Consider the following 27,880-nt stretch of genomic DNA (forward strand, 5'->3'; position numbering starts at 1 on the left):
GAGATGTTATTATCTTAATTGAACTGGTGGGAAATAAACTACTCCCTTTTACACAGATGTGGAAACTGAGACCCAGAGAAGTTTAAGTGGGTTATCCAGATTCTGCCATTGCACAATTGAGATATAAATTGAGATTTTCCAGCTTCAGATCTATTATACAACCCTGCCTAAAATTGTAGCACACAGAATCATTCCCCTATTGAGGTCAGGCAGATTGTTGGTCTCACCACTCTACTCTTGAAATTCTAAGGCTGCTTGAGCATCTAAGGGAAGAAGGTCCATTTTCTATTCATGTATTATATATATGAGAAGAACATGTATGCTAGATAGAAAAATCAGTAGCTGATCTCTCCTCACTCCAGTCCATTGGTCATTGCACTTAACAGAAAAGGGAGAAACATTCCATCCATCCATCCAAGAGTTTGTTATTTTGATTTCCTACCAAGATGGTATCTGAACAGGAGGCAGGCCTTCCATTTCCCACATACTTATTCAAGCAAACCCCTACATTCTCTTGAGATGAAATAAGAAACTATACACAGTGACTTCTTTCACTCCAGAACTGCATAAAAAGTTAGCTAGAAGAAAAGGGGGCCCTCTATTAAGGAAACTAGGATGTTCAGAGTTGAGTAGTTTACAAGCCTCTGTATGCAGAAGTTCTCCTGTGAAAACTTCAGGGTTGTCAGAAAGTTCCAGGTAGGGACCTCAGAAGCACTGGAGAATGACAGCAACTGAAACTACTTAATATTAGGGGTCCTGAGCACTCTGTCCCAAGACACAGGAGAGGGCCCTGAAGATCCAGCACTATAAATCTCACATCAGAGGGGATCTAGCCTGGAAGGCCAATGCAAGAACTCGGGGGACCCATCTTAAGATCATGCCAGACTAACTGCCCCACCCAAAATTTTGCATTGCAAGGAACAAAGCCTTTTCCTGGGATAGAGGCCCAAATTATAGTCTAAAGTTGGAAAGATGAGTAAATCAAAGAAAAACACTGACCATGTAAGGAAATGTTGCAAACCTAATTCAGATAAAAATTACAAATTCTCAAAGGGAAAAACCAGGTTTTCTACAAGACTACATGAATGCTTAGAAGAAGAAATTAAGTAAGAGATTTAAAAAAAAAATAAAAGTTTTGGAGGAAAGAACTGGAAGAAGAATAAATAGATTAGAAGAGAAAGTAAAACTTTATCTAAGAAAAAGAATCCCAGAAAACCAGAATAGATCAAGCAAAAATCAGTGGTTTCACGAAACAGCAAAAAATTACATAGCCAAATTTAAAGATATCCCCCAAAATAGAAAAAAATTAAGATATAAATAATAACTTACATGGAAAATGAGTCAAGGAAAGAATTTGACAATCACTGAATTCTCTGAAAATCATGATTAAAATAAAGCTTGGATATTCTATTTCAAGAAATTATAAATGAACATTTCCCAGATCTACCAGGACCAGAAGGCAAAGACAGAAAAAAAATTAACTAATCATCTAAGATAGAAGAAATTAACTAATCATTTCCTGAAAGAAATTTCAAAAGGAAAAGTCCCAAAAATATCAAAGTAAAAATCCAGAGTTCCCATATCAAAGGAAGAGAGTACTGTCATTATCCAGTAAGAAGCAGTTCAAGTTCAGTCAGGATTAAGATCATCAAGACCTAGCTACTTTTATTAAAAATTTGGAGAAAATCCTGGAATGTAGTATTCCAGAGGCAAAAAATAACCCATAATAACTTATTCTACAAAACTGAGTAAAATCAAACAAAAAGAAAAAATGGAACTTTAATGGGATAGATAATTCCAGAGCATTTCTGATGAAAAGACCATTTCTGAATAGAAATTTTAACATGCAAATACAAGAGTCCAAAAACATCTAAAAAATTAAATTTATTTGAACAATTGGAAGGAACTACATAATTTCCCCACAAAGTATATACACTGATATTATAATATGACAATCCCTCTAACTGTATTATAATCTTTTCCCCTCAGTGAGGACCTTAATGTCTTCAAAAGGTATTGAATGAATTAAAAAAAAAAAAAAACAAATATTGTGGATTCATTGGTTCAGATTTGAGTGTTTTAAAAAGAGAAAGAGTAGAGAAGGAGGGCAAAAGGGAGGAATACACCAGTGCAAAAGGAGGGTGGAACTGGTTAGTTCTCATAATTGGGATATATATAAGAAGAAATATAGAGAAAGAGGTAGACATCAGATAAATCTCATTCTTATTTGAAGTGAACAAAAGAGGGTTGAATCATATGGAATTTGATGTGGAAGTGTATTAAATTCAACAGGAAGAAGCCTCTTAAATTGTTGGTGAATAGCTAAACAAATCATGATACAATTATGTAATGGAATATTGTGCTGTAAGAAATGATGAAAACACCATTTCAGAAGATCCTGTGTGACTTAATAAATCTGATCAGAGCAGTGTGCAGGTCTGACTCCAGAGGAGTCATGTTACCTACCCCCTAATAGGGATGTTCAGGAGCATCTTTTTGTGGACAAGGCCATTGTATGTATTTGTTTACTATATATATATATATGTTCATGTACATCTATGTACAAATATTTATAATTTTATGTACAGATACAAATATAAATATATATTATATTATTATACTTGAGATTTACATAGAACTGTGATCCTGAAGGTCATGAATATGGTTAGTCTTCCTCCAAAAAATAAACTTTGTTAAACATCAGAAACTTCATACAGGACAAAACTTAATGTAGTGAATGTGGGAAGGCCTTTTGAAAGAGAAATTTTACAAGGCACTGGAGTATTCATATTGGAGAAGAATCCCTTTGAATGTAAATGTGGGAAGACCTTTTGCCAGAAAACAGCTTGTTGAACATTAGAGAATTCATACTGCAGAGCAATCTTATGAATGTAATAAATATAGGAAAAACTCTCAGAAGACAGGATTTAATCAGCACCAGAGAATATTGGAATGAAACCATGTGAATGTAATGAATGTGAAAAGACATAGTTAGAAGATAGAACTTTTTCAGCATGAGAGAACTCATATTGGAAAGTAACTATATGAATGCTATGAATATGGGAAGACCTTCAGGGGGAATTCACATTGGAGAAAAATCATATAGATAATATAAATGTGGAAAGACTTTCCAACAAAGAAGATACCTTATTGAACATCAGAGAGTTCATACTACAAAGAAACATTTTGTATATAATGAATGTAAGATCTTTATCTAAAAAATAAAGCTTAATCAACATCAGAAAGTTGATTTAGAAGAGAAATCTTACAAATGTATTGAATATGAAAAGGCTGTCAAGTATAGCTCAAATTTTGCTCAACATCAAAAATTTATATTGGAGAGAAATTTTATATATTTAATGACCATGAGAAAGCCTGCTGATGGAGCACAGAACTTGGGGAACAACAGGTAATTTATACCAGAATGAAATCATATGGATGAAATAAATGTCATGCCTTTCCTGGAAAAAGAAGAATAGTCTATAAAACATCAGATAATGCATACTGGACAGAAAACTGATGGTTTCCCTAAACATTATGTTATTTAATCATTTTCAGTATATTCATACAAAAATAACTATGAATTAAGTGAAATTGTGAAGTTGAGTTAATTTTGCCTCGAGATGTATAGATCTGGAAAATAGTGATGGATCTTCTGGGCAAGGAAGATTTTTACAACTTTGGTTAAGGTGCTCCTGGCATGACTTTCTTATTAACTGCTTTTAATTTCCTTGCTGTTAATTTTTATCTGCTTTCATCTTCTGGATTGCTTTTTGTCACTTTGCATATTACTTTTGGCAGAGGATTGTTATTTTTTATTAAAGGGAAGTTTATCTGAATTCTCAGGCTCTAATTCATTATACCAGCTATGGAATTTGACTAGAACAAGGTCCAATAACTTGTGGGCGACATTAAATCAGGAAATTTAGAATTGGAAGAAACCTCAGTTATTCATCCTATCCATACCAAAAAAAAAAGAATCCTTATTACAACATACAAGCTAAGTGATAATCCATTTTCTGCTTGAAGGTCTCCAACGAGGAGTAATGTACCACCTTCTAATAGCATCTCCTTTAACTTCTAGACAGTTTTGTTTCAGAATTTTTCCTGACATTAATCCTATATTGACCCTTTGTGATATTTATTTGTTGTTCCTGATTATGCCCTCTGGGGTCAAACAGAACAAATTTAATCTATCTTCTACATAGCCCTGTAGATTGTTGAAAAAGGTGACCTTATCTTGTTCCTCTATCCCTACCTCCTCTTTTCATCTCCTCAGTAAACACCCCCCATTTCTTTGACCATGCCACATGGGTTTTTATTATCATTATTGCCTTTATCAATGGCCAGATTACCTCTTAATGGCCTCAATTTGGTGCCTTTGGAAGGTTATATTATAATATGTGTCTCATCTCCCCCCAATTAACCCAGAGAATTTTTGGGGAGTACAAAACAAACAAAAAACCTAGGACCTATACTGTAGAATTTCAGAAAGCTTGATATTTCATTGACCTGGTTGTCTGGGATATTCTGGATTGATTCTGATCTATCCTAGAGTGTAATCGAACTTACAGGTAACCCCAAAAAGAAAGCTAAGTAAATCAGGGTGATCATTCTTATTTAATTATCTGGAAGGAGTGAAGAGAGATGTGTGTCATTTTCAAAGCATTTTAAAAAAATTCTTGAGCTAATTGACATGATTTCAGTATACATTGTCAGAATACTGATATTAGTATTGAGAATCATTTGTCAGCCAAAAGGAGTCAATATAGTTGTCAAAATTCTATAGATTTAGCTAGAAATAAGATCAAATAGTATGATTTTATTATTGAACATTAATGAACATTTGGAGCTAATTCTAGTCCTACAATCAGGTATGTGACACAAGAGGCAAGTTTATTAAGAAACCTCCCTCCCTTATCTGTCCCATTATTGGGAAACCTTTCTAGTCAATAACACAAGAGGGTTTTCCTTAAATTACTGAATAGATTTATAATTTATATTTCTGATCTTGGCCTTACATTTCATGGATAATTTAATTCTAATTAACAAACAACCTTTTAATGTTTGTAGTAGTTATTATGTGTATGTCTACAGTAAAGATTTAGACTCAAAAATTTCTAACCAAAATAGCGCTCCTTATATTTGTGATGTTTGTCACTTTTCATTGTTAGAAGATAAGCACCTGTATTGTTATTGTGTATATTTACTAGCACCTGGTAAGATACTGGAGGAAAAAATATTCACTTTTATATGCATTCCTGGATCTTTGTCCTAGAATTCTCTTTTTTCTGCTTCCTATCATTGTGCTTAATAAATACTTGTTGACTTGATTCTTGTGCCATACTTAGAGCTATAATCAGAATTTGTAAATGATTTCAAAGAACGTTTATTGAATGTCTACTATGTATTCATGCCTACTATGTGTTCAGCATGCCTAGCTCTTTTGTGCATAGAACAATGAAAACATGAGTTTGTTGAATTTCGTTGTTTTATTGTTACCCAGGTGAAAGTCACTCAGAGTACTGAAGGCAATGATCAACCTCAAGTTATTAAAACACTGCAAAAAGGTGATTATTTTGGAGAAAAGGCTCTCATCAGGTTAGTGTACTGTTTGGGAATAATATATCTACACATTTCTTTTTTAAACTGTTATTTTTTTTTTAATTAACAGAAATTTATACTTCCCCCTTGAGTTCTTCTTTGAGATCAAGCTTATTCATGATGATTACACAGCATTCAGATTTTATTGTTGTTTTTTGCATTTATGTTGTAGTCAGGTGTATATGGATTTCCCGGTTGTGTTTACTTAACTTTACATCAATTCATATAAGTCTTTGCATGATTCTTTTTAGCTGTAATATTTATTTTTCCTTCTAGTATAACAATATTCCAGTACATTCAATTGATTAATTAATTAAATCCAAATTACATTACAGTATGATTAAACTACCAATTCATAGTTCTAACCATGCTTAAAATTCCCACAGAGAAGTTTGGAGGAGGAAAGTGAGGAAAGGTCTCATATAGAAAATGGTTCTTGAGTTAAGTTTTTAAGGAACATAGGGATTCCAGGTAGCAAAGATAAGGGAAGGGTATATTCCAGGCATGGCAGACAACTATAAAGGTACAGAAATGTTTGTGAGAAACAGGAAAAAGCAGTTTGGTTGTCCTGAACATATGCAATTGCTTAATGAGTTGGCCTGAAGTTAAGCAGATTTAATTTCAATTGTGGTTGACATGTTTTTCCTATTAAGCCTGTCAATAAAGTTACCAAGGTTTGAATTTGCTTTTTTGTTCTATATTACTTAGAGGCACTCTTGTTCAACATGTCAGAATGGCTTTCTTTGAATTTCCAAGATTGGACACAAACAAATCCCAGGGGTGCTTTTGGAATCTGTTAAAAATAAATCCTTAGAGTTCACATAATGATTTCAAAAATAAATTTTATAAACTCGCAAGATTTAAGTACTGTTTTCTTATCAGAACTAGGTGGATTGCCTCTGTTTTGTAACCTGAATTTACATGTCAGACACATGACCCACAATCTAAGTGTGAAATCCGTGTCCCTGAAAATTACTATGCATCGATACAGAGGTTCCTGGTGATGACAGGGCAAAGTGCTCGAGGAATACACTGCATTGCTTGGAGAAGTGTGAAAGAAATCTGCTTTTCCAAACATCATGGAGTTATCAGTCCTCCTCCCCCCGTCCCTATGTGCATTTCTGGGGATCACTTGGGGTGAATCTCAGACTGGCAAACACTAATATATTTGTATTTACCTTGTGGTGGGAATATCTTTATTATTTGGTTATCTTTATTGGAAGCAGTGTGGCATAATCGAGAGAAGTAGGCTCCTGAGTCAGAAAGAACTGATTTTTATTTACTTTATCTGATGCTTACTAATTGTGGGACCATGAGTCACTTGGACTCTCAGTGTCAAAGGCAACTTTCTCAGACTATCAATTACAGATTAATTGCTTATCTGCAATGTTAAGGAGTTTCCACACTGAGAGTTCCTTGTATCAATAAAATTACAAAGCTGGACCAAATATAGATAGAATGGATAGGAAGCTAGGTAGGTAGATAGACAGGTGGATGGATATATGGATGGATAGATAAATATATAGATAAGAATCAGACACACACATATATATTATATATTGCAATTATCATGTTGTTATTGAAACATCATAGTGGAGGGAATGAATAAAGATCACAGCAGATAGAAATAAAAACTCAATGAAATTATTTTACCTGATATTTGCAGGAGCAAGTAATCACTCAGTGTTCCTTAACATTGGAAGTGATATAATAGGGATGTTATCACTTAGGGGATACTGATTGGTACATTTATTATATATTAGCATATATATTATATATAGGTACATTTATTATATATGCATTATTATATATATTTACTATATGTATTATGTTATATGTATATACAGACACACACACACACACACATATATATATATATATATATATATATATATATATATATGTATATTTCTTAACAGAAGTGAAATGGATTTTTTTTCTCTCAACAGTGATGACGTTAGATCGGCTAACATCATCGCAGAAGAAAATGACGTGGCATGCTTGGTTATTGATCGAGAGTGAGTACCTTCTTGTTGTTAGAGCAAGCTTATTTTTGGTCCAGGACTCCTTAGTTTTATCTTTTTCTAAGAGGAAATTCTTCCCCTGTGTCACTACTTAAAAATACAGATCCATAGCCTCATCTACAAGTCAGTTCTCCAGTTCAGAATATCTAATTCACAATTATTGTTGTAGGACTCAGGGGAGAGAGTGGGCCTGGATAAAAAAGATGTGTGAGTCACTTGCATAGAGATCATAATTAAATCCAGGCTCATGAAATTATTAAGAGAAAAGGTGCAGAAGAAGAAGAGAGTGTAGGAAAGAAGCTCAAGGTACACTCACAGTTAGCGTGTAACAGATATGATAGGGATGGTAAGTCAGCAAGGAGATGGAGAAGGAAAGAGAAACATCTTGAAGAACCAGAACAGAGAGAGTGTGCAGGAGGAGAGGGTGGTCAAGAATGCCAGATACAGTAGATATGTAGAAGAAGATGAGAAGTGAGAGAATGCCATCAGACTGAGCTTAACATATCATTGGTAACGTTAAAGAGAGAAATTTCTGTTGAATGATAGGGTCAGGAGTCAGACTGCAAAGGTTTGAGGAGTGAGAGTGGGAGGACAGGAATTGGAAGCATCAAGTATAGATAGTTTTTTCAGAATTGGAGTGAGAAAGGGAGGAGTAATTTAAGACAACAGCTTGAAGGTCTAATGAAAGGTTTTTTGTTGTTTTTTGTTAGGATAGGGAAGATCTGAGTATGTTTGATGGCAGTAGATAGGGAGAATGTGAAGATTTGAGAGTATAAATTTAATATGAGATAGAAGTCATGGATGTCATTTGAGAAGTAGAAGTGCCATGTGGGGAAAATTTCAGAGAATAACCTAATAGAGGAGTTTTGAAGATGAGAATGTCCTGTACCAATGAAACAAAAGGCCCAGAGCTCCTGTCAAAAGAAGAAAACAAAATTAAGTTCTGTAATTTAAATAAACTTTAAAAAATCTCTGTAACTTAATTTGGTATAGGGAGAAGGATGATTGTGAACATTTTCCTTTTTAGAACATTCAGTCAAACAGTTGGGACCTTTGAAGAACTCCAAAAGTACCTTGAGGGATATGTGGCAAACCTGAATCGTGATGATGAAAAAAGACATGCCAAGTAAGTGGGCACATTTTACCCAAAGGGGTGGTATTGACTTTTAGCAGCCCCCATCGAGCTGAGCAGAGTTGTAATAGGGTTAAGAAGAGGCCTCTAGTCTCTAGTCCCTTGGATGTTTGGCTAAGAAATAACAGGTGAGAAATAGGAAAGAAAATCCAATAGATTCAGAAGATTATTGCCACCTTCACAGTGTGATGGATACCACACTTGCCCTTTCTATTGATGGTGCAGGAAATTTGGAGATGTTTGTAGTAGGAAGGTCCCTAAGAATCAATTATCTCCTTAGACTGCCATCTTGTCTCTTCTACAGTGTGAAATCTAAGACTGAGAATATCTATGAATCAATCAACAGACGTTTATTCATTAATTAAGCCCCTATGAACCCTCTGGCATTGTGGTAGATGGTAGTGAGACAAAAGAATGAAGCAATATGTTGGCTCTTAAGGGGTTTACATCTTCTAGGGGAGAATGGAGATTTTTTTTCATGTTTGTGCCATCTCTGACACAAAAAAGTATTATTCATCTCAGGAGAGCATTAGTTGTAGAGGGCTAAATTTTCAAATATAAAAGTGTCAGGTTGAGTGCCTCTTAGTAGAGGTGCACAAAGTGACCCTATTTTCAGAAATGGCTATCTGCATTGGCCAAAGTTGAGTGGATAAAATGCTTATTTACCTTTGGACTTATTTGTTCTGTCTTTATAAGGGATGAGATATCCTATTTTTGGCTTTTGATGATCTGCCTAAAAATACTACCATGTCTCCAACATTTCTCACATATGTCTCATTCTCTTCACTCACACAACTCCTACCTGGTTCAAACCTTATCATCTCTCACCAAATTACTGGAGTAGCTTTCTATTTAGATTCCCTACTTGGGGTTTCTCCATGCTCTGAACATAATTGCCAAGAGAAAGCACAGATCTAAATGCTTCACTCATCTATTCCTATCAGAAGATACTTGTGGTCCTTGAGTACCCCTGGGTTGAAACATTAAACTCCTCTGTTTGGGACTTAAGTCTCTTTACCACCTGGCTCCTTTCTACCTTTCCAGGATTCTTACACATTTCTCCTTTTAATACTGTCTGCAATCCTGCTATCCTTCTCTACCTATTGCTTTGAACACTTGACATTTCTCACATCTATGTTATCTCCCTCACCTTAAAAGTCCTTGGATTCCCTCAAAACTAAGTTCAGGATACTTTATCCTCCCAGATACCAATACCCTTTCACCCCAAGCCTACATTGTACATACTACAAATATGTTGTTTCTGCTGTTGGACTCCAACTTATTTGAATTTAGAGATGGTTAATCTTTTATCTTTATACCCTCAGTGCTTAGCAAAACATCACATAGTAGGCATTTTCATAAATGATTGTTTATTGATTGATTTCTGTAGCACATTGTTTGATTAATTGCCCCTTTTGGACTCAAATTTTTAAATTATGATAGAATGGGAAACATATCATAAAGCCTCTTTGATGGGCAATCAGAAAACTTTTTTTTAATGGAAAATTCTTTTGAGCTTACCTGAGATGTTTTGAAATAAATGTTTTTCTCAAATGTTTTGCAGAAGCAGACAGAACCTATTAATGTTAATAAATGCTTGGGCCTACACGCACCAGTTAATTTCTTCCAAATCACACAGCCACAACTAACCGAAAATTGAAGGCCTGAATTAGAATGAGAACATTCAGTCAATTTCCCACACATTTTTGTAAGGAAGATAATAGCAATTTGCATCCTGTTGTACAGTGCTAGCACTGACAGCTCATTGGCATCCAACCCACAACAATAAACCCTAATCGAAAAAGATGAATAACTATTTTAGAACAGCAATATTTGGAAACAAATTGAACATTTGATTTTTAATGGTTCATATAGTAATGATTATAATTATCCATGGGAAGTCTTAAGATTTTATGAAAATCTTAGGTTGCCTTGGAAGTTTTGAATTGTGACATTCTAATGAAATCTGTTTCTGATTACACTTTTAAAATCACTGGCTCTTAAAGGCAAACCTGGCTGCTTCTTGGTGTTTTTAGAAATTTTCCCCCTACTTGATCTGGTGTCAAAAATGAGATTGTCTTTGCAGAAGCTCTAGGCAGTAAACCCGTAAGTGAAGGTAAGATGGCTCTTCATATATAGTTATCCTTAGCTAGTCAGGAAAAATAATCATAATTTTACCTTTTCCCCATAGGAGATCCATGTCTGGCTGGAGGCAGACCAAACCTCTGTCTCTAGAGATGATTCAGCTAAAGGAGAAGGTGGCCAAATTTTCTTCCTCGTCCCCATTCCAGAACCTTGAAATTGTCACCACACTGGGCGTTGGTGGGTTCGGAAGAGTTGAACTTGTAAGGGGTTTACGTTTCAAACATCCAAGAGAAAATGTTGATTTTAATATTTAATGTGCCTGAGTCCCTACAATGAATTTTCCTTCTACCTGCTAGTACTTTACAGTACCTCAATCATCAAGTATCACATATCCCTAACTGAAAGGGAACAACAGAGTTTAGATTAACATTGCACACTTGCAAATCTACACTACAAGGTAAATGTTGTTAGTCCACTTGTTATTGAAAGCTTCCCATAACAGCACCTCTTTTTGTAATATTTAATGCGAATTACTGGAACACCCAAAAAGGAATGTAAGATTTCAATATAGATAACAATATTTCAACTTAAAGAAATATTTCAGTAAGGAAAAAAAATGTTACTCTATAGAGGGCCTAAGAGGGCTTGCCTTGGAACTCAAGGATTTCACTTATATCTCATTAGCAATGATATATATATGTATCCCTCTCTAATAAATACATACATATACATATTATATGAATGTACAAATAAGTTTATATATATATATATAAATATATGTTCATTTTATCTATCTATCCTATCTATCTATCTACCTACCTCTTTGTCAGAACTATAGTTCTTCTTAGACCATAGACAGACTGGCTAGCATTACTATTGGTTCTTGAGATATAGCGTGCAAAATCTTCTTTACTTAAAATGTCTGTTTCTGAGCTATTGTCTGGGTCAGGTTGAGTGTATGACTAAAAGGTAGTCCCTTGGGCTGAGAACTCTTTGAGATGAATGTTTATTAGTCTCAGTGTGCTCACCAAAGATTCTAATTCATCTGTTGGTAATAAGTGATTAGAGTGGATTCTTGGATGGTTTTGAAAACAAGCAAGTAATTCGGTTTCTTGACCACTACCTACAGGGTACTTTCCATAGATTTACGAACTTAGGTGTTCTCAGCTGAGTGCCGTCACCTCACGGAGGGTATTGATATTGAACGCAAGCATTGTTTATTTCTTTGAGCATGCTTCCAGGCCGAAGGCAGAGTTAGGTGCTGAGCTTCCTTCAGTTTTTATCTCATTTGAGAGATGTAGATGTCTGCATTCTCTCTATCTTCAGAGACTCCAAAACATAAACCACTAAGTAGGCGTGCCCCGTGCTGCAACACCAACACATAGAGAATGAAGGAGCGGTTTCTTTTCTGAAGTTGTGTGCGTGTGCTAGGAAAGTCATATACTGGCTTCACTGAGACTTGGGCACTAGTTTCTGTGTATCCAACGTGTTCAGTCCTATATGGTTGAAAAATTCGGATCACGGGTCCCCCTGAAGACGGTAACACATTGTTATGGACTTTCTAATGCCAGCCAACGCTAGAATGTCTTTGAACAGATTACTTTCAGAAGTCCGTATACTGAAAAATACTTCTTGCACAACATTTTAACCACTGTGGTACCTTTCTGTAATGCTTGTGCACATGTGTACGTGTTCAGTTAGTTACTATCAGGGTGTGACTTGTGTTCTTGCTGTCAATATGATAGCAACAGACACAGATACAAGTTGTAAAGGTTTCCTGGTGCTAATCTTAAACACACAGAGCTGTTTAAAGATACTTTTCTTTATACGTCCTAGACACAAGCCTCTCGGGGCTGTATGTGGTTGTTTTGGCCTGGGAAAATCTATTTCATACTAGCTTTAGTGCCTTCTCTGGGCCCATATGTCCCAAGCCATCGTAGAAAGCATTCATGACCTTAGAGCACTGTGCCCTGGGCAGTATCAACTACTTCTTGCTACCACTTGTGGTATCAGTGTCAGTTTTGCCCAGAAACAACTTCTACCATTATTTCAACCATAAAATACCTTCAAGAGATTGGCATTTAAGCTCTCTGAAATTTAACACTTTACTTCTAGACTTATGTTAATTTGCACAGTCCTTTGTAGGCCTTCTGATCTCCGTCAGGCATCCGTGGATAGGTGAGGAAAAGAGAATTGGCTCAGTGAGGGAAGTTCCCATCTGCTTCTGGCATTCTGATTGGGAGGCATTCCAACCACTCAGCAGTACTGCTCTCTGTTTGTCTTCTGGCTTCTGCGGTATTCTTTTTCAGGTATGACCCCACTTTTGGTGCCATATAGCCTTCCAGGGAGGCATCCATATCTACATTAGTCTTTCCTGGCTGTTGAAATATGCTGAACTCAGAGCTGGCTAGTGCAGCCTTCTTTCTCTGGCAAACAGCATCCGACTTGGCACTCATCAGAATATGTCAGTTGTCAGCTCAACTTATAACTTCACTCCATATACTTAGTCTTTAAATTTCTCAGTGATTGCCTATTTCAGTGTGAGGAACTCCAACTTGTGAATGGGGTAATAGGCCTCTGATGACATATGTAACTGTTTTCATATACCCATCCTTCACTTACTGTAAAGTTTTAAGTTATTTTTTTCTCAAACCAATCCAACACTTCCATATGTCTTTGTATTTGTTCTTCTAAAGTCTTCCATAAGAGAATGAGGTCATCAAGGAATACCAATCCTTACAGTTAGTTCATGACTCTAACCTATTTTTTCTGTCAGTCTTTGAAAAGTAGCTTGAGTGATGCTCAAACTAGTAAAATTCAAATGGGCAGATGAAGGCAGTCTTCTGCTTGTCCTTCTCTGTCACTGAGATCTGATAATAGAGCCACTGAGCAGGTCCAATCCAAAAACTAGTGAGGAAATCACTGTGTATGACATCTTGAATTCTGGGTTTGTGGTACAATGGACCACTTTGGTTCTTTCATTCAAAATATCATAGTCAATACACAAATGTATTTTTCCATTCTTCTTTAGTATCATGACTATGGGATACAATATATATATATATATATATACACACACACACACATATATATATATATACATATATATGAGATTGGATTCTCTGATGATAATGCCATTCACTAACAGGTTTTCGGAGATTATTAGTCACATAAAATCGAATCTTCTAGATCTTTCCCAGAATGATTGAACATTGGTGAATTAGATTTATGAGTCATCCCTTTGGGCATATCCCACTCACACATTGAGAAAATGGTTGTTCTCTTTCTCAGTTTCTGTCTCGATTACTTCTTCCACTCCTCTGATACAGGAAATCCTCAAAATCAAATTTCCCTGAGTCTATTTCAGAGGCTAAAAGGCCAGATTTCTTGTGTTGTCGACTATGACAGCCAAGACAGCCACATACAGTACTGAGAAGGATCAGGCTTGTATCTAGTGTGTATAAAGAAAAGTATCTTTGGATGGTTCTGTGTATTTAAGATTAGCACCAGTAAACATTCACAACTTGCATCTTTATCTGTTGCTGTCATACTGATAGCAAGTGTATCCACTTGACTTTAACTTGGATTGTTTCTGTACAATTTGCATGAGTGGCCAAAGTGAATATAGGTATTGAATCCTAGGCTGTTGTTTGTAGCTTTCTGCTAGTAGATTAAACAGACTGCAATTTGTTAAAATCAAAGCTGACAACCTATTTATGCTGGTAGGACTGGGCATACCAGGGCCAAAAGTTTGGTTGTTCTTTTGACCTCTGCAATAATATCTTTAGGCAGTTGTTGCAGTGGATCACAGGTGTGAGTACTTTTTGTCATAGTCCTCCAAAGCTAAGGCTGTTGCACGAGAGGTTTGACCATGTCCCAATCAATTTGTGTAAATGGAAGGAGTTATTTCAGAAATAAATCGAAGTTCTGAAGGCTGGAAGTAGAGAGCAAGGAATGGAGCTGCAGAGCAATGCCAAGAACCAGAAGTTCCAGGGCAAGCAGCCAAATGGGAAAAGAGAAGGTAGGACTGAGCTGTGGCAAAGAAGGGAGCAATCAAGGAGGGCCATCAGGCTCCACAGGCATCTCAGAGCAGAAGATTGTGGCTGATGCCGCCAAGGTACCAACCTATTCAGGGATTGAGGGCAGGCTCAAGAAAAAGCCTGCTCTTTCCCCAGTTTTCCTTCCCAATGGCTGTTTATCCAGACACTATAATATAATCTACTGTTTTATTACCCAAACATTTCCAGTAACCTGAATTTTGCTTCAACCACAGAAGGGCTAGGGGTTAACTAGAAATATAAATGTAAACTTAGTTAAAAAGTCCAGCCTCTTCCCTAACTGTTAGGAATTTTCCTAACTGTGGACTGGGACTGATTGAGATTGAATTCATAAATTTTCATTTAAAATAAATTTCCTAAAGTCACAAAGGAGGGGAACACATGGGCTTTAGGGAATATTTCATTAGCTCTAGGCTTAAAAAGCTTATTTTGTAGTGGAGTGACATACATACATATCCATTACATATATTATTATGCATAATATTATACATGTATATTCCTTTGTTTCTACCTCCTTTCCAAATTTCTTCCTTCCTCCCTTTCTTCCTCTCTCCCTCCCCCCTCCCTCTCTCCCTCCCTCCTTCCTTCCTTCCTTCCTTCCTTCCTTCCTTCCTTCCTTCCTTCCTTCCTTCCTTCTTTTCTTCCTTTCTTCCTTCCTTCCTTCCTTCCTTCCTTCCTTCCTTCCTTCCTTCCTTCCTTCCTTCCTTCCTTCCCTCCCTCCTTCCTTCCCTCCTTCCTTCCTTCCTTCCTTTCTTCCTTCCTTCCCTCCCTCCTTCCCTCCCTCCTTCCTTCCTTCCTTCCTTCCTTCCTTCCTTCCTTCCTTCCTTCCCTCCTCCTTCCTTCCTTCCTTCCTTCTTCCTTCCTTCCTTCCTTCCTTCCTTCCTTCCTCCTTCCTTCCTTCCTTCCCTCCCTCCTTCCTTCCCTCCTTCCTTCCTTCCTTCCTTCCTTCCTTCCTTCCTTCCTTCCTTCCTTCCCTCCCTCCTTCCTTCCTTCCCTCCCTCCTTCCTTCCTTCCTTCCCTCCTTCCTTTCTTCCTTCCCTCCTTCCTTTCTTCCTTCCCTCCTTCCTTTCTTCCTCTCTCCTTCCCTCCCTCCATCCCTCTCTCCCTCTCTCCCTCCCTCCCTTCCCTCTTTCCTTGCCTCCTTCCTTTCCTCCTTCCTTCCTTCCCAGTTTATGGAGTATCTAACATCTTATAGTATTAATGGAAACTCTAACTATAAAGGCAGCTTGAGGAGCATTCATATTGTTTTCCATCCTAAAATGGAAAACAGGGAGCTTAGGGTCTAATTTCAGTTGACTTTAGTTACATCACTTCTTGGCTTTTTATAACAGTTGTGCAAAAAGTCAGCAGTGATGTGACCAGGTTAAGTTTTCTAAGAATATACTAGAATGTGGAACGGTGACCCTACTGAGGTCAGATGGCTTTAGAATGACAGAACCCTTAGTGGTTTTGCCAGTAAACTATTTTCTAAACAATAGTGTCCAGAGGGAACTAAGCTGACAATTGCCGTCTGTTACAACCCTTGATTCTAACAATTATGGAAGAATATGAGTAAAATCCTTTGCTAGTAGCTCCCACACTATTCAGAACTCTTCAGCTCTGTTCAGCTGGCAAACATTCTGTTTCTTATTTCAAAGAAATATTTTTAGAATGTTGCCTTATATCAGATTTTAGAGTGATTTATCACGATTGCAGTGTTATTTTATCTAAGCTGTAAAAAGAACAGATTTGGCCACCGGAAAGTGATCGGCCCCCCTTCCCTCCCCCCCCACTCCGTTAGTGATTCAGCATCAATTGTGCTGGGTGGTAACATTCAACACTTCTGCAGTTCTAATTTGTCCATCACATATCTCCTAAGTGTGAGTTTCTCAGCCTGTCACAGACATGTGCTTTCAGTCATATACAGGCAATCATTTAAATTTTTGCTTTAAAAGGAAATTCTGAAAATAACCATCTAGATTGAGTTAGTATTTTAATTTGAAACTCTAAGTTTATGCAATTGAAACAATTCTTTTGATTTTTGGTTCAGAGATCTCACATCACACAAACAGATCAAGATGAGATTTAAAAAAATCATGGGATCTCAGAGTTAGAAAAGACTGTATGGACATTATAGTCCAGTACCTTCCTTAAGAAGAAACCATTTTACAAAATACCTAGCCTAGCTGGAAGATCTCTAGTGAGTGAAAATTCACGGCTTCCTAAAACAGATCATTCCACTTTGGACATATTTAAGTGTGAAGTTTTCCCTCACATTGAACCTAAATATACATCTTTTCACATGACAATCTTTCAGCTACTAGAAAATGGCTCTCATGTCCTGCCCCTGCAAGTCTCTTCTTCTTCTAGTTCCCTAGGTAACATCCCAAGTTCCTTCACATCTTTGTTGCTCTCTTGTAGGCTAAGAATTAAGCCAGAGTTATTTTTTACTTTTATATAGAAATTTCAGAGTCAAAGATCAGTACATACCTAATTTTGCAGACAATGAAAGGAAATCTATATACTAAATTCTTAGTGAGCTAAGAATTCCAAAATCTCCTATGCAATTTAACTTTAATGAATAAATAAATCTCAAACAGGTTAGAATTTCCCTTGGTGTATATTACCAACCTTCCCCATTTCTTTTATCATTGAAGGATTTAGCATTTTTTTTCTTCCCTAGGTTAAAGTAAAAAATGAAAATGTGGCATTTGCTATGAAGTGTATAAGGAAGAAGCATATTGTCGATACTAAGCAACAGGAGCATATCTATTCAGAAAAGAAAATCCTGGAAGAGATGTGCTCTCCATTTATTGTAAAGTAAGTAAACATTAAGAATTTCAAACTTTTTTTTTAGACTTTTATTTTCAATGGCTAAAACATAACAATAATTAGTCACTAAAGATTTTGTGGATCGACTGAAAGGAGAATGATAAAATCAAATGTTTTAGGAATATTAATTTGTTGTCTCTGTGGAATCTGGATTGAGGAAGTGAGGGAGCAGAGGCAAGGATATCAGTTAGATAACTATAACAGTAAACCAGGTGACAGTTGGGAGTCTGAACAAAGCAAATTGCAGAGTAACCAGGGAGAAGAGGAAGCTAAGAGAAAGCTAAGTTGTAGACTCACCAACCAACAAGATATTGGGGAAAATAAAAAGGAAGAGTAAAGGATGACTCAAAGTGTGATATTCTGCAGGCTACAGGAAGAATAGTGGTGCCCTCAGTAGAACTGGGGAGATTTGGAGGAAGGATGGCTTTAGGGGAATTCTACTGAGATCCACTTTCATGTTTAGTTGGATATTTTTACAGGATGTTCAGGTGGAAACGCCCAAACATTTGGAAATATATAACTAAAATTTGAGATCAACAAATCCTAAATTTATAGATTTGAGAATCAAGTATAGGTACCCTACTTAGGACTGTATCAGGAAAACTATACTTGTTTTGGACTCTTTTCTTTCTACCTATTCTCATAGGGGTGGAGGTGGGCTCCCCTCACCTCAAATTTAGGAATTAAATTATCTCACATATTGTATTCATTCAGGACCACAGTATTCATTCTTATGTGATTCAATAAGTGAAGTGAGTGATCTAAGCCTACTTATCCTACAATAAATCTGCACCCCTTCCCATAGTTCACATATTTTCTGAATAACAAATAAATTTTAGAATATTGTGCTTTTCTCTATACTTTAGAGTAAAGAATATGTAGCATTTTCATTGTGGGGATATTTGAGTTTTCCTAGGAATCAATTATATGCATTCTATTTAGGGATATTTGGAATCCTTCCTGCCCAATTCAATTTAATAACTGTTTATTAAGTACCTCCTGCTGTATGTAAGTCATCATGTTTAGTATAAAAAGTATAATAGCTCCTATTCTGGGGGAACTTGAAGGTTTATAATAAAATAGCTAGCATTTATGTTGCACTTTAAGGTTTGTAAAGCAATTTTATTCATTTTATCCATCTAATAACCTTGTTTGATATATCTGTGGCAGTTAGCTAAAAAGAAAGAGGGAGACCAGTTGGGAGATGATGACAGAAGTTAAGCTGAGAGAAGATAAGGATTTAAATTAGTGTGTAAGTGAAGAAAAGGGGACTGATAAAAGAGATATTGTGGATATAGGATCAATACAATTCAACTTCTTAAATATGGGAAGTAAGAAGAGGAGAAGAGTCAAAAATTAACCTGATATTTCAATTTTGGGAGATATGGAATTGGAAAGTAATAAGTTTAAGGAGGAAGATGACAAGTTAATCTTTGGAATTTTTGAATTTGAGATATCTCTGGAACATATGGATAGGAATATGCAGCAGACAAGTACAAAAAGAGAACTGAACTCTGGGAAATAGAGGGAGGGTCTAGAGGTCTCATTGTCATCTGAAGAAGACGATATTTATATATATACTGTGAATATTCCACTTTTATATATATGTATATAAAACACACTTTCAATGATAATGCCTAGATATGTAATTGATGGTATGATTAGTCAGTTTTAAGATTAGATAGTTGTAAATTTATGTTTATGATTATATTGTCTGTCTTCACAGATTTTATCGTACTTTCAAGGACAGAAAGTATGTCTATATGCTTTTGGAGGCCTGCTTAGGTGGGGAACTGTGGAGTATTCTAAGAGACAGGTAAGTATAAAGTTTCAGTTATTTAAATTTATATCTATTTACACATATGTACATATAGATAGAGATCTGTTCTCCAGCTAAATATATATTATGCACAATAAAAATGGGAGGAGGTCCTATATGAGAAAAAAAGAATGTGTAAAAAGGGGCTAGGAAAAGCTGGTAGCAGTCAAAGCAAAATAAAAAGATACCTCAGCTTGAGTTGTCTGGTAGTATATGTAAAATCAATCAATCAATTTTTATTAAACATTTGTTATGTATTAGGCACTATGCTAAGTATTAGGGATACAAAAAGAGGCAAAAAATAATCCCCACCCTCAAGAAGTTTACAATCTCATAGAAGAGACAGCCAGCAAATAAATGAATACAACCAACCTTTATACAGTAGAGATAGGAAAGAATTACCAAAAGCAAGGCATTGGAATTAAGAGGCTTCCCATAAAAGACAGGGATTTAATTGGAACTTAGGGAAGCCAAAGAGATCAGTAGTTGGAGTTAAAGACTCCAAGAATAAGACACTACCAGAGAAAATTCCCGGAGCCAGGAGATGGAATGTCCTGTTTGGAGAACAGTCAGGAGGCTAGTGTCACCGAATGAAGGAGGGTTTGGTGGGGAGGAAGGGGTAGGGCTGAAAAAGTAGGTAAGGCTGGTTTGTGAAGGACTTGGAATGCCAACAGGGCAGTTTGTATTTGATCCTGGAGGCGATCCGAAGCCACTGAGGAGAGGTGGCGGGGTGACGTAGCTGGACCTGCAATGAAAAAACATCATCTTCCTGCCTGAATGGAGAAAGAATTGGAGAGGGAAAAGATTTGAGATAGGCAGATTCACGAGCAGCTAATTGCAGTAATCAAGGAATGAAGTGAGGAGGGCCTGTACTAGTGTTGGCAGTGTCATTGCAAAGGTGAAATGGAAAGACTTTAGCAACATATTGGACAGGGGTGGTGAGGGAGGTGAGAGAGACTGAAGAGTTCAGGATGATTCCTAGATTGAGAGTCTGAAGAACTGGGAGGATGGTGAGGGCTTCTCCAGTAAGAGGGAGGATAAAAATAAGGGAGTGTTTAGGGGGAAAGATAATGAGTTCTGTTTTGGATGTGGTGACTTAAGATGTCTGCTGGACATCCAGTTCAAGATATCTAAAAGTGAATTGGAGGAGCAAGAATGGAAATCAGCTGATAGATTAAAGCAGGATAGATAGATTTAGAATTCTCAGCACAAAGATGGTAATTAAATCCATAGAGACTGATGGGATTAGCAAGGCATGTAGTAATAGTGGTAAAACCAAGTTTTAAAACCAGGTGTAAAACATTGTATTATAGAACCATTGGAATAGAACTGACAGGGACTTTGGAGGCCACAGAGTGCACCCTCTTTTGGAGATGACAAAGTTTCCAACTTGAGGTATTTAGCTTGCCAGCCACTCAGTCAGGAAGTTGCCATTTAATCACCTGCTATGTACCAGACATTGTGCTAAATGTTGAGAATACAAAGAAAAACAAAAACTAGCCCTTACTAGCAAGGTGTTTGCAGTCTAATGGGGGAGAGACTATATGTGTGGAAAGGTGAAGAACTTACAAATTAAGCATATATTGATCAGAGACTGTTAGTTAAGGTAAATCAAGCCTATAGGCCTCAGTTTTGGCTTCTCCGGAGTCACATGATTTTAGATAAGGCCTGGACCACATTCTATTGTCCAAAGAAGGGATTACGGCTGAAGAAGCTGTATATCACCTTGTCTACTATATTCCACTGACCAACGAGGGGAATAAAGGCTTATGTAACCAATCACAACATATAGAGGGTGGGATTTTGGGGGTCTTTGTCTGAAATGTATAAGTCGTAACCATCTTCAAGGAATGAATCTCCTCCTGTGGGAATCTTTACTGATCTTTTGGGCCCACAGGCCAGGATGGTCCGCTTCTTGAGATTCTAATAAATTCTTTCTGTATATCATTTGCATCAACTCCTGAAAAGTCAATTTGGGTAGGTGGATTTGTCCCGAACATGTATAAACAAATAATTACTAGCAGGAAGACATGAATACTAAGGGGGATTGGGAAAGATTTCTTCTAGTAAATGGAATTTGGGTTGAGACTTAAAGGAAGCTAGCTTCCTTTAAAGAGGGCAAGAGACAGAAGAATTCCACATATGGCAGACAATCAGTAAAAATTTCTGAAGTTGAGAGATGAAGTGCTGTGTGAAGAATAGCAAACTTGGGGTGACTGAATCTCAGAGTACATGGGGTGAGCAGAGTAAGGTGCAAGAAGATTGGAAATAGAGGGGTAAGAACAAGTTATGAAGGTTTTTAAAATTCCAAATATAGCATTTTATATTTGATCTTGGAGATGATGAGTTCTGTTTTGGATGTGATGATTTGAGATGTTATTAAGTAGAGAAGTAACATGGTCAGACCAGAGCTTTTGGAAAATCATTTTGTAACTGAATGGAGAATGGAAAGGAGTGGAGAGAGACTGGAAGCAGGCACACCCATCAACAGCTATTGCCATTGTTGATGTATGAAGTGATGAGGGCCTGGGTGAAGGAGGAGAGAAGGATGATATTTACCAGAAGTATAACTACTTACTCTTGAGTGGACTCAAAGACCCTGAAGAGAAATATTGAAAACAAAAGGAAAAGGGGATAGCAGAGAATGAGATGGATAGATAATGCTATAGAAAAGATGAACATGAATTTGGATAGACATGAAGAGATAATGAAGCAATAAAGAGCCTGGTTCAGGAGGTCAGTAAAACTCAGAGAGGACTGAAAGATTAAACAAGCTCCCCAGACTGAGAATAATAATGTCATTCCTTTGTAATGGGTTTGTCACTTTTCCTGCCTCAGGGTACCCCCTCTAGCACTATTCAAGAATCAGACATAGAACAACAGTGGGGTGATTTGCTTTAAAAAATCCTCCTGCTTACCAGCTTTTGTGCTAATACTACTTTTGATAAAACTTAAAAAAAAAGAAAACCCTCAATACTCAGGGGGGAATCATAATGTCCAGATTCATATCATTTGGGAAGTTTGCGAAATTGAAAAAAATCTAAGTGTTTTACCTTAGATGAACTTTCCTACCCCTCTTTAGAATGCAGGTGTAGCCAGCTATTCCAACTCGAGTTTAACTTGTTTGAGAGTAAGGGGAGTCATTAAGGAGATTCTCCTGGTTTGTTACTTTGCTTGAGTTTATTAATATTAAGGCTGGGAATATGATGGTGTGTGTACCTAGAGGAGCTCAATTCTTTTGCAAACACTTCTAGGAAGTTCTAAAAATGCGCCAGAAAGAATCCTTTGAAATGTAAATGCAAGAGTCAAAAGAAACACAGAAAGATACACAAATTTTATCAATTGGATCATCATCACATTGTTAAGGTATGGGAATAAAAGGGAGAGGGCCCCTCTGCTTGGAGAGACAAGGTCCAACATGAAAAAAATTCACCAACCTGAAAACTGTGGCAAAAAAGAAAGATTTATGTTTCACTAAGAAAGAATTCTCTTACTGGACAAAGCCCTAATGAGGAGGTTTGTAAGGAGTGTATTACCGGGCCTCTGTTTTATAGCCATATCCTAGCCTGGGGGCTGGGGACAGTGTGAGCTGATTATCAGACCAAGATTTCCAGTTGAATAAGGTATTAGTCCAAATGGTCTTGGACTAATTTTCAGCTCAATAGAGGGTACAGCTACTCAATAGAGGGTGTAGCTAGTCCCACCAAGATAACAGAATGAAATCACTTATCTTGATTCCCTAGGGTGGGTCTCTCCCAGAAGGGAGCTCCTCAGAGTTTCCCTTCCATTGCCCCCAAAGTTCAAGGGGAACACTATTTGCATCATTTCCTCCTCAAGCAGTCACCCCCAAATTCATTTGAGGTAAAAGGACAAAGGTCTCTTCTTCTGTAATTGCTTTGAACTGGCTAGGGGCATAGAGCTGTTCCTGAGTTCACTGAGGGTTCATGCCAGGAGGGGAAATGTGAGGTCTGAAGATAGCAGCAGTGACATCCAAGGGTTGTTATGTATCCCCATCAACATGAGGATGAATTGTTTACATGCAGAATGAGACCTCTGATAGCACTAATTTCTCCTAGGGTAATAGAGAAAGTTTAGGCTGACAAAGTGTGGGTGTGGTTTTATTCTGTTTTTGATGCTCTTTGGAGAAGGAAAGAGACAGAGAATGAGATTGCTGGGAAAAAGGGTACATGAAATGAGCACAAATGTGGAAGAGTGAGTGTTAGGAGGGAAAACATATCCCATGAACCTCATTTTCATTTGAACTGGATAAAGAAAGGTAGAACACACACACACACACACACACACACACACACACACACACACACACAGAGTTTGGTTGAGAAATACATTAAACCCGGCTAGGAAGTAAGCAGGGTCAGGGAGAAGGAAACTTATTCAAGAGAGCAGTATAAGTGAGGGAATTGTAAACAAAGCCCAGTGTTGAAGAGGACATTGTGAAGGGAAAGCCTGTGATTGGGAATGAGGCAAGCCTAGAGACCTCTCATCATTTATAGTTAGTTTAATAAACATTTACCAAGTGCTTAGGTTCCAGGCCTTGTGCTAAGTACTAGGGATTCCAAAAAAGGCAAAAGACAGTCCCTGCCCTCACAAGGCACAGTCTGAGGGTAGAGACAACAAGCAAACAAATATGTATGGATCAGCTACAATACAATATAGCTAGGAAACAATAAATAGGGGGCTGACCCTGAATGAAGAGGGATTGGGAAAAACTTTAAAAAATAAGGGATTTTAGTTGGGATTTAAAGGAAGTGAGGGAAAATAATAGGCAGAGATGAGCAGGGTGAGCATTCCAGACATGAGGAACACCTGAGAAAATGTCTGGAGCAGAGGGATGGAGTATTGCTGGTGTGAGCAACCAGGAAGCCTATCTGTCTTCTGTCCTTTATATATGGCAGGGGAAAAGACTGGAAAGGTAAGAATCTATGAAGGATTGTGAATGTCAGATAGAGGAGGCAATAGGGATTTATTGCAGTTTTTTGTAGAACAAAGCAACATGATCAGACCTGAACTTTGGTGGCTAGAGGGTAAATTGGAATGGGGAAGAGACTTGAGGTGATGAGGGCCTGCACTAGAGTGGAAGTGTCAGAGGAGAGAGAGATTGAGAAATGTTGAAAAGGAGAAATCAACAGGTTCGGAGGTTATATTGATGAAGAACAGGGTTTGGGTTTGGGATTAAAAGAAAGTGGGAACCATGGAAAGCTTTTCTCCTTATGTAAGATAAATAACATTGTGAGCTAAACTAAAATTAGCCCCAAACTGAGTGCAGATTTCTTTGCCTTTCTCATAAAAAAATAATGGTCAGATAAAAGAATTTTAGAGTTCATGAACATGGAAGTGCTCCATTTTGGGTGATGGAAAGATCAAAGGTATGACCTCTTTGTGTATGACTGAGATGGGTTAGAGGAGTAGGTTTCTAATTCTTTGCTACCATAAGCAGTGCTGCTATCAGTATTCTGGGGTATTTGGCACCACTCTTTCTGCTTTAAGCTTCTTGTAGTACATACCTAGAAACTGGATATTTAGGTCATGGATATAGATGCTAACATAATACCAAATTATTTTCCAGAATGATTAGGCTAATTCATAGTTCTACCAGCAGTGTATTTGCTGTATTTCCACAAACCTTCTAACACTTAAAGATGGTAACAATCTTTTTTGTCATTTCTATCAATTAGCTGGTAGTGAAGTAAAAAGAGTTACTGCAAGCTCTTAACAATTGTATGAAAAAATGATACAAATCACTAATGCATGAGAAAAATGTAATTAAAATCACCTTGGGATTTTACTTTACTACTTTGCTTATCTCTTGTATGACTCTTGTAGACCAGAAAGTATCAATTGTAAAAATGATTTTGATTGCAGGGGCAGCTTTGATGAACCCACTTCTAAGTTCTGTGTTGCCTGTGTGACAGAAGCATTTGATTATTTGCATCGCCTGGGTATTATCTACAGGGATTTAAAGCCAGAGAATTTAATTCTAGATGCTGAGGGATACCTTAAACTGGTAAGATTGTTATTGTAACAAGTGAATTATTACAGAATTTTCTCAATGCAAAGTTGTTTTGTGGTCATTGTTGTCTTCTTCATTTTGGTGCGGTTGTCATATTTACAATGCACTTTTGATACTCCTCCCCACTCTCCCACCAGTACCCTCCAAACTATTAAATTAAGTACCTAAACCTGGAAATTTTATGTTTAAATTGTGGTGATAAAGGATAGATTTAGAAAAAAATTTATAAAAAATGTTTTCATAGTGTTATTTATTCATTAAAACTGAATTTATAAGAGTTATTTGATAAGTTACACGAACATCATTGTAATTGGTATAATTGATGCCAGAAGAAAATGATGAGGGAAGCAGTGTGGAGGAGCTCTGGGAAATCTGATTTTAAGTCTGAGCTAGCCTATTAATTAGCTTAGCCTCTCTTTACTTTCCACCTCTGACATTCTATGATTTTATCTTTGTTTTTGTGAAGTCCACAGTCTAATTGAGGAGACAAAGAAACATATAACAAGAAACATTTTTAAAAGTACAAGAAGATTAAAGAAGAAAGGCAGTGCTTTATTTGGTTTGTTGAGCATGTTACATCATCCTGCTGCCAAAGGAATGTAGAAGAAGGGAACAATAAGTACAGGATACGAAAAATTGGGAAAATGTTTTAGAAAAGTTAGCTTTAAGCCAGATATTCAAGGGGAGAGACATAGCTCATTGGAGATGAAACAGACCAGGGCAACTTCAAGGAGCAGAAGTGTTTTGAATAGATATATGGAGAATTCTTAGTCATTTCACATGTTCTGTTTAAAAAGGATTGAGTAGCTGGCACTGGAGCACATACATTCATTTTTACTATACGATAACAATAGTTAGCCCTTTTTATAGTGCTTTCAGTTTTGCTTTTTATTTGTTTTTTATTGTTCAATTTTTCAGTCATGTCAAAGATTTTATGACCTGATTTGGGGTTTTCTTGGCAAAAATACTGAAGAGATTTGTCATTTCCTTCTCCAGTTCATTTTACAGATGAAAAAACTGAGACAATTAGGATTAAGAGACATGGCCAGGATCACACAGCTAGTAAATATTTGAGGTTGGATTTGAACTCAAGAAGATGAATCTTCTTGACTCTAGACCAGACACTATCTATTGTGCCACTTAACTGCCGTAAATTTTTGCAAAGTATTTCACAAATAAATTTTCCTTTTATCCTTCCAAGATTCAAGACAGGTGTGTGTGTGTGTGTGTGTGTGTGTGTGTGTGTGTGTGTGCTCTAGATGCAATTATTATCTTCATTTTACTGAAAAATGAGGCTGAAAGATATAAATTGAATTGCCCAGGATTATACAGCTATTATTTGTCTGTGATAGGATTTGAGCTCTGCTCTTCAATGTTCTATCCATGGTGCTACTTTCTACTGATCTGAAAACATTAACTTCTATCCCAAATAACTTCAAGCCTAAAGAACTCGAGAACAAAAGATTCAAAAGTAAGCTCTTCCAAATTACAAAGAACAACAAGCATGACCTCCAACAAGAGCCATCCTAAGACAACTGTACCCCCCTCCTTTGAAGAGGTGGGAGGCCCTTGGGTATAGTGCATGTCACTGATGAAGATGGGAAGGAACCAAAAGATAACATCTACTTCTTTGTGTTATATATATGATCCCCATTTACTGAATTTAGGATTTCTCATTAGTTTTGACTATTAGCATGATAACTAGAGAAGGGAGCTCAGTTTGGGGCAGGAAGAGGGAAAATGTATTTTAGTTCACAGTTTTATGTATTTATTTTAACTAAGGAGAATGTGTATCGTGTCATACACAAAAAGTTGGATCCCAGAAAGATCTGGATTCAGGTCCTGTCTCTGAATATCTTGGCCATGTGACCCTGAGCAAATCTGACTTTTCAGTTTCTAGGCCACTCTCTAAGACTTTAAGTTGTGGAGAAGCTGCCAACCATCACTAAAAGAGGGGCCTTCCTCATCAAGAATTCCTCAGACAAGACATCTTTGACAAGGAAGTCACAAATCTAGGCCCCCCTCAAATATATATATATATGTATGTATGTATAACCCAAGGCAAGAGATTTTCTGTATTATCTCAGAATAGAGAACTTTGTATACTGAAAACAGAAAATGTGATTCTCAGTGTAGTAAAACTGTGCTTGTGAATAACTCATGCATCTTTTTATTACTATGTTAAAGGAAGTATTTATCTCTTTGTCATTGATTCAGATATCAACCAGTTATTATACACTACCATAATATGCATTCCACATGCATTACTTAATTTTATCTTTACCACAAACTTGTGAGACAGATGGTGCAAATAGA

At 36.9% G+C, this 27,880-nt stretch overlaps 1 protein-coding gene across 1 annotated transcript in view; it reads left to right on the forward strand.

The window, feature by feature from the left end:
* PRKG2 (protein kinase cGMP-dependent 2) overlaps nt 1-27,880 on the forward strand; it is a 117,603-nt gene that overhangs the window by 65,508 nt on the left and 24,215 nt on the right. Inside the window, exons 9-15 of the mRNA XM_051965846.1 lie at nt 5,507-5,601; nt 7,554-7,622; nt 8,656-8,754; nt 10,952-11,105; nt 17,566-17,702; nt 19,441-19,530; nt 25,417-25,558. Of these exons, the coding sequence (XP_051821806.1) occupies nt 5,507-5,601; nt 7,554-7,622; nt 8,656-8,754; nt 10,952-11,105; nt 17,566-17,702; nt 19,441-19,530; nt 25,417-25,558 (786 nt within the window). The remainder of the gene's footprint in view (nt 1-5,506; nt 5,602-7,553; nt 7,623-8,655; nt 8,755-10,951; nt 11,106-17,565; nt 17,703-19,440; nt 19,531-25,416; nt 25,559-27,880) is intronic.

This window comes from Antechinus flavipes, chromosome 6 (genome assembly GCF_016432865.1).
Source record: "Antechinus flavipes isolate AdamAnt ecotype Samford, QLD, Australia chromosome 6, AdamAnt_v2, whole genome shotgun sequence".
Taxonomy (NCBI): Eukaryota; Metazoa; Chordata; class Mammalia; order Dasyuromorphia; family Dasyuridae; genus Antechinus; species Antechinus flavipes.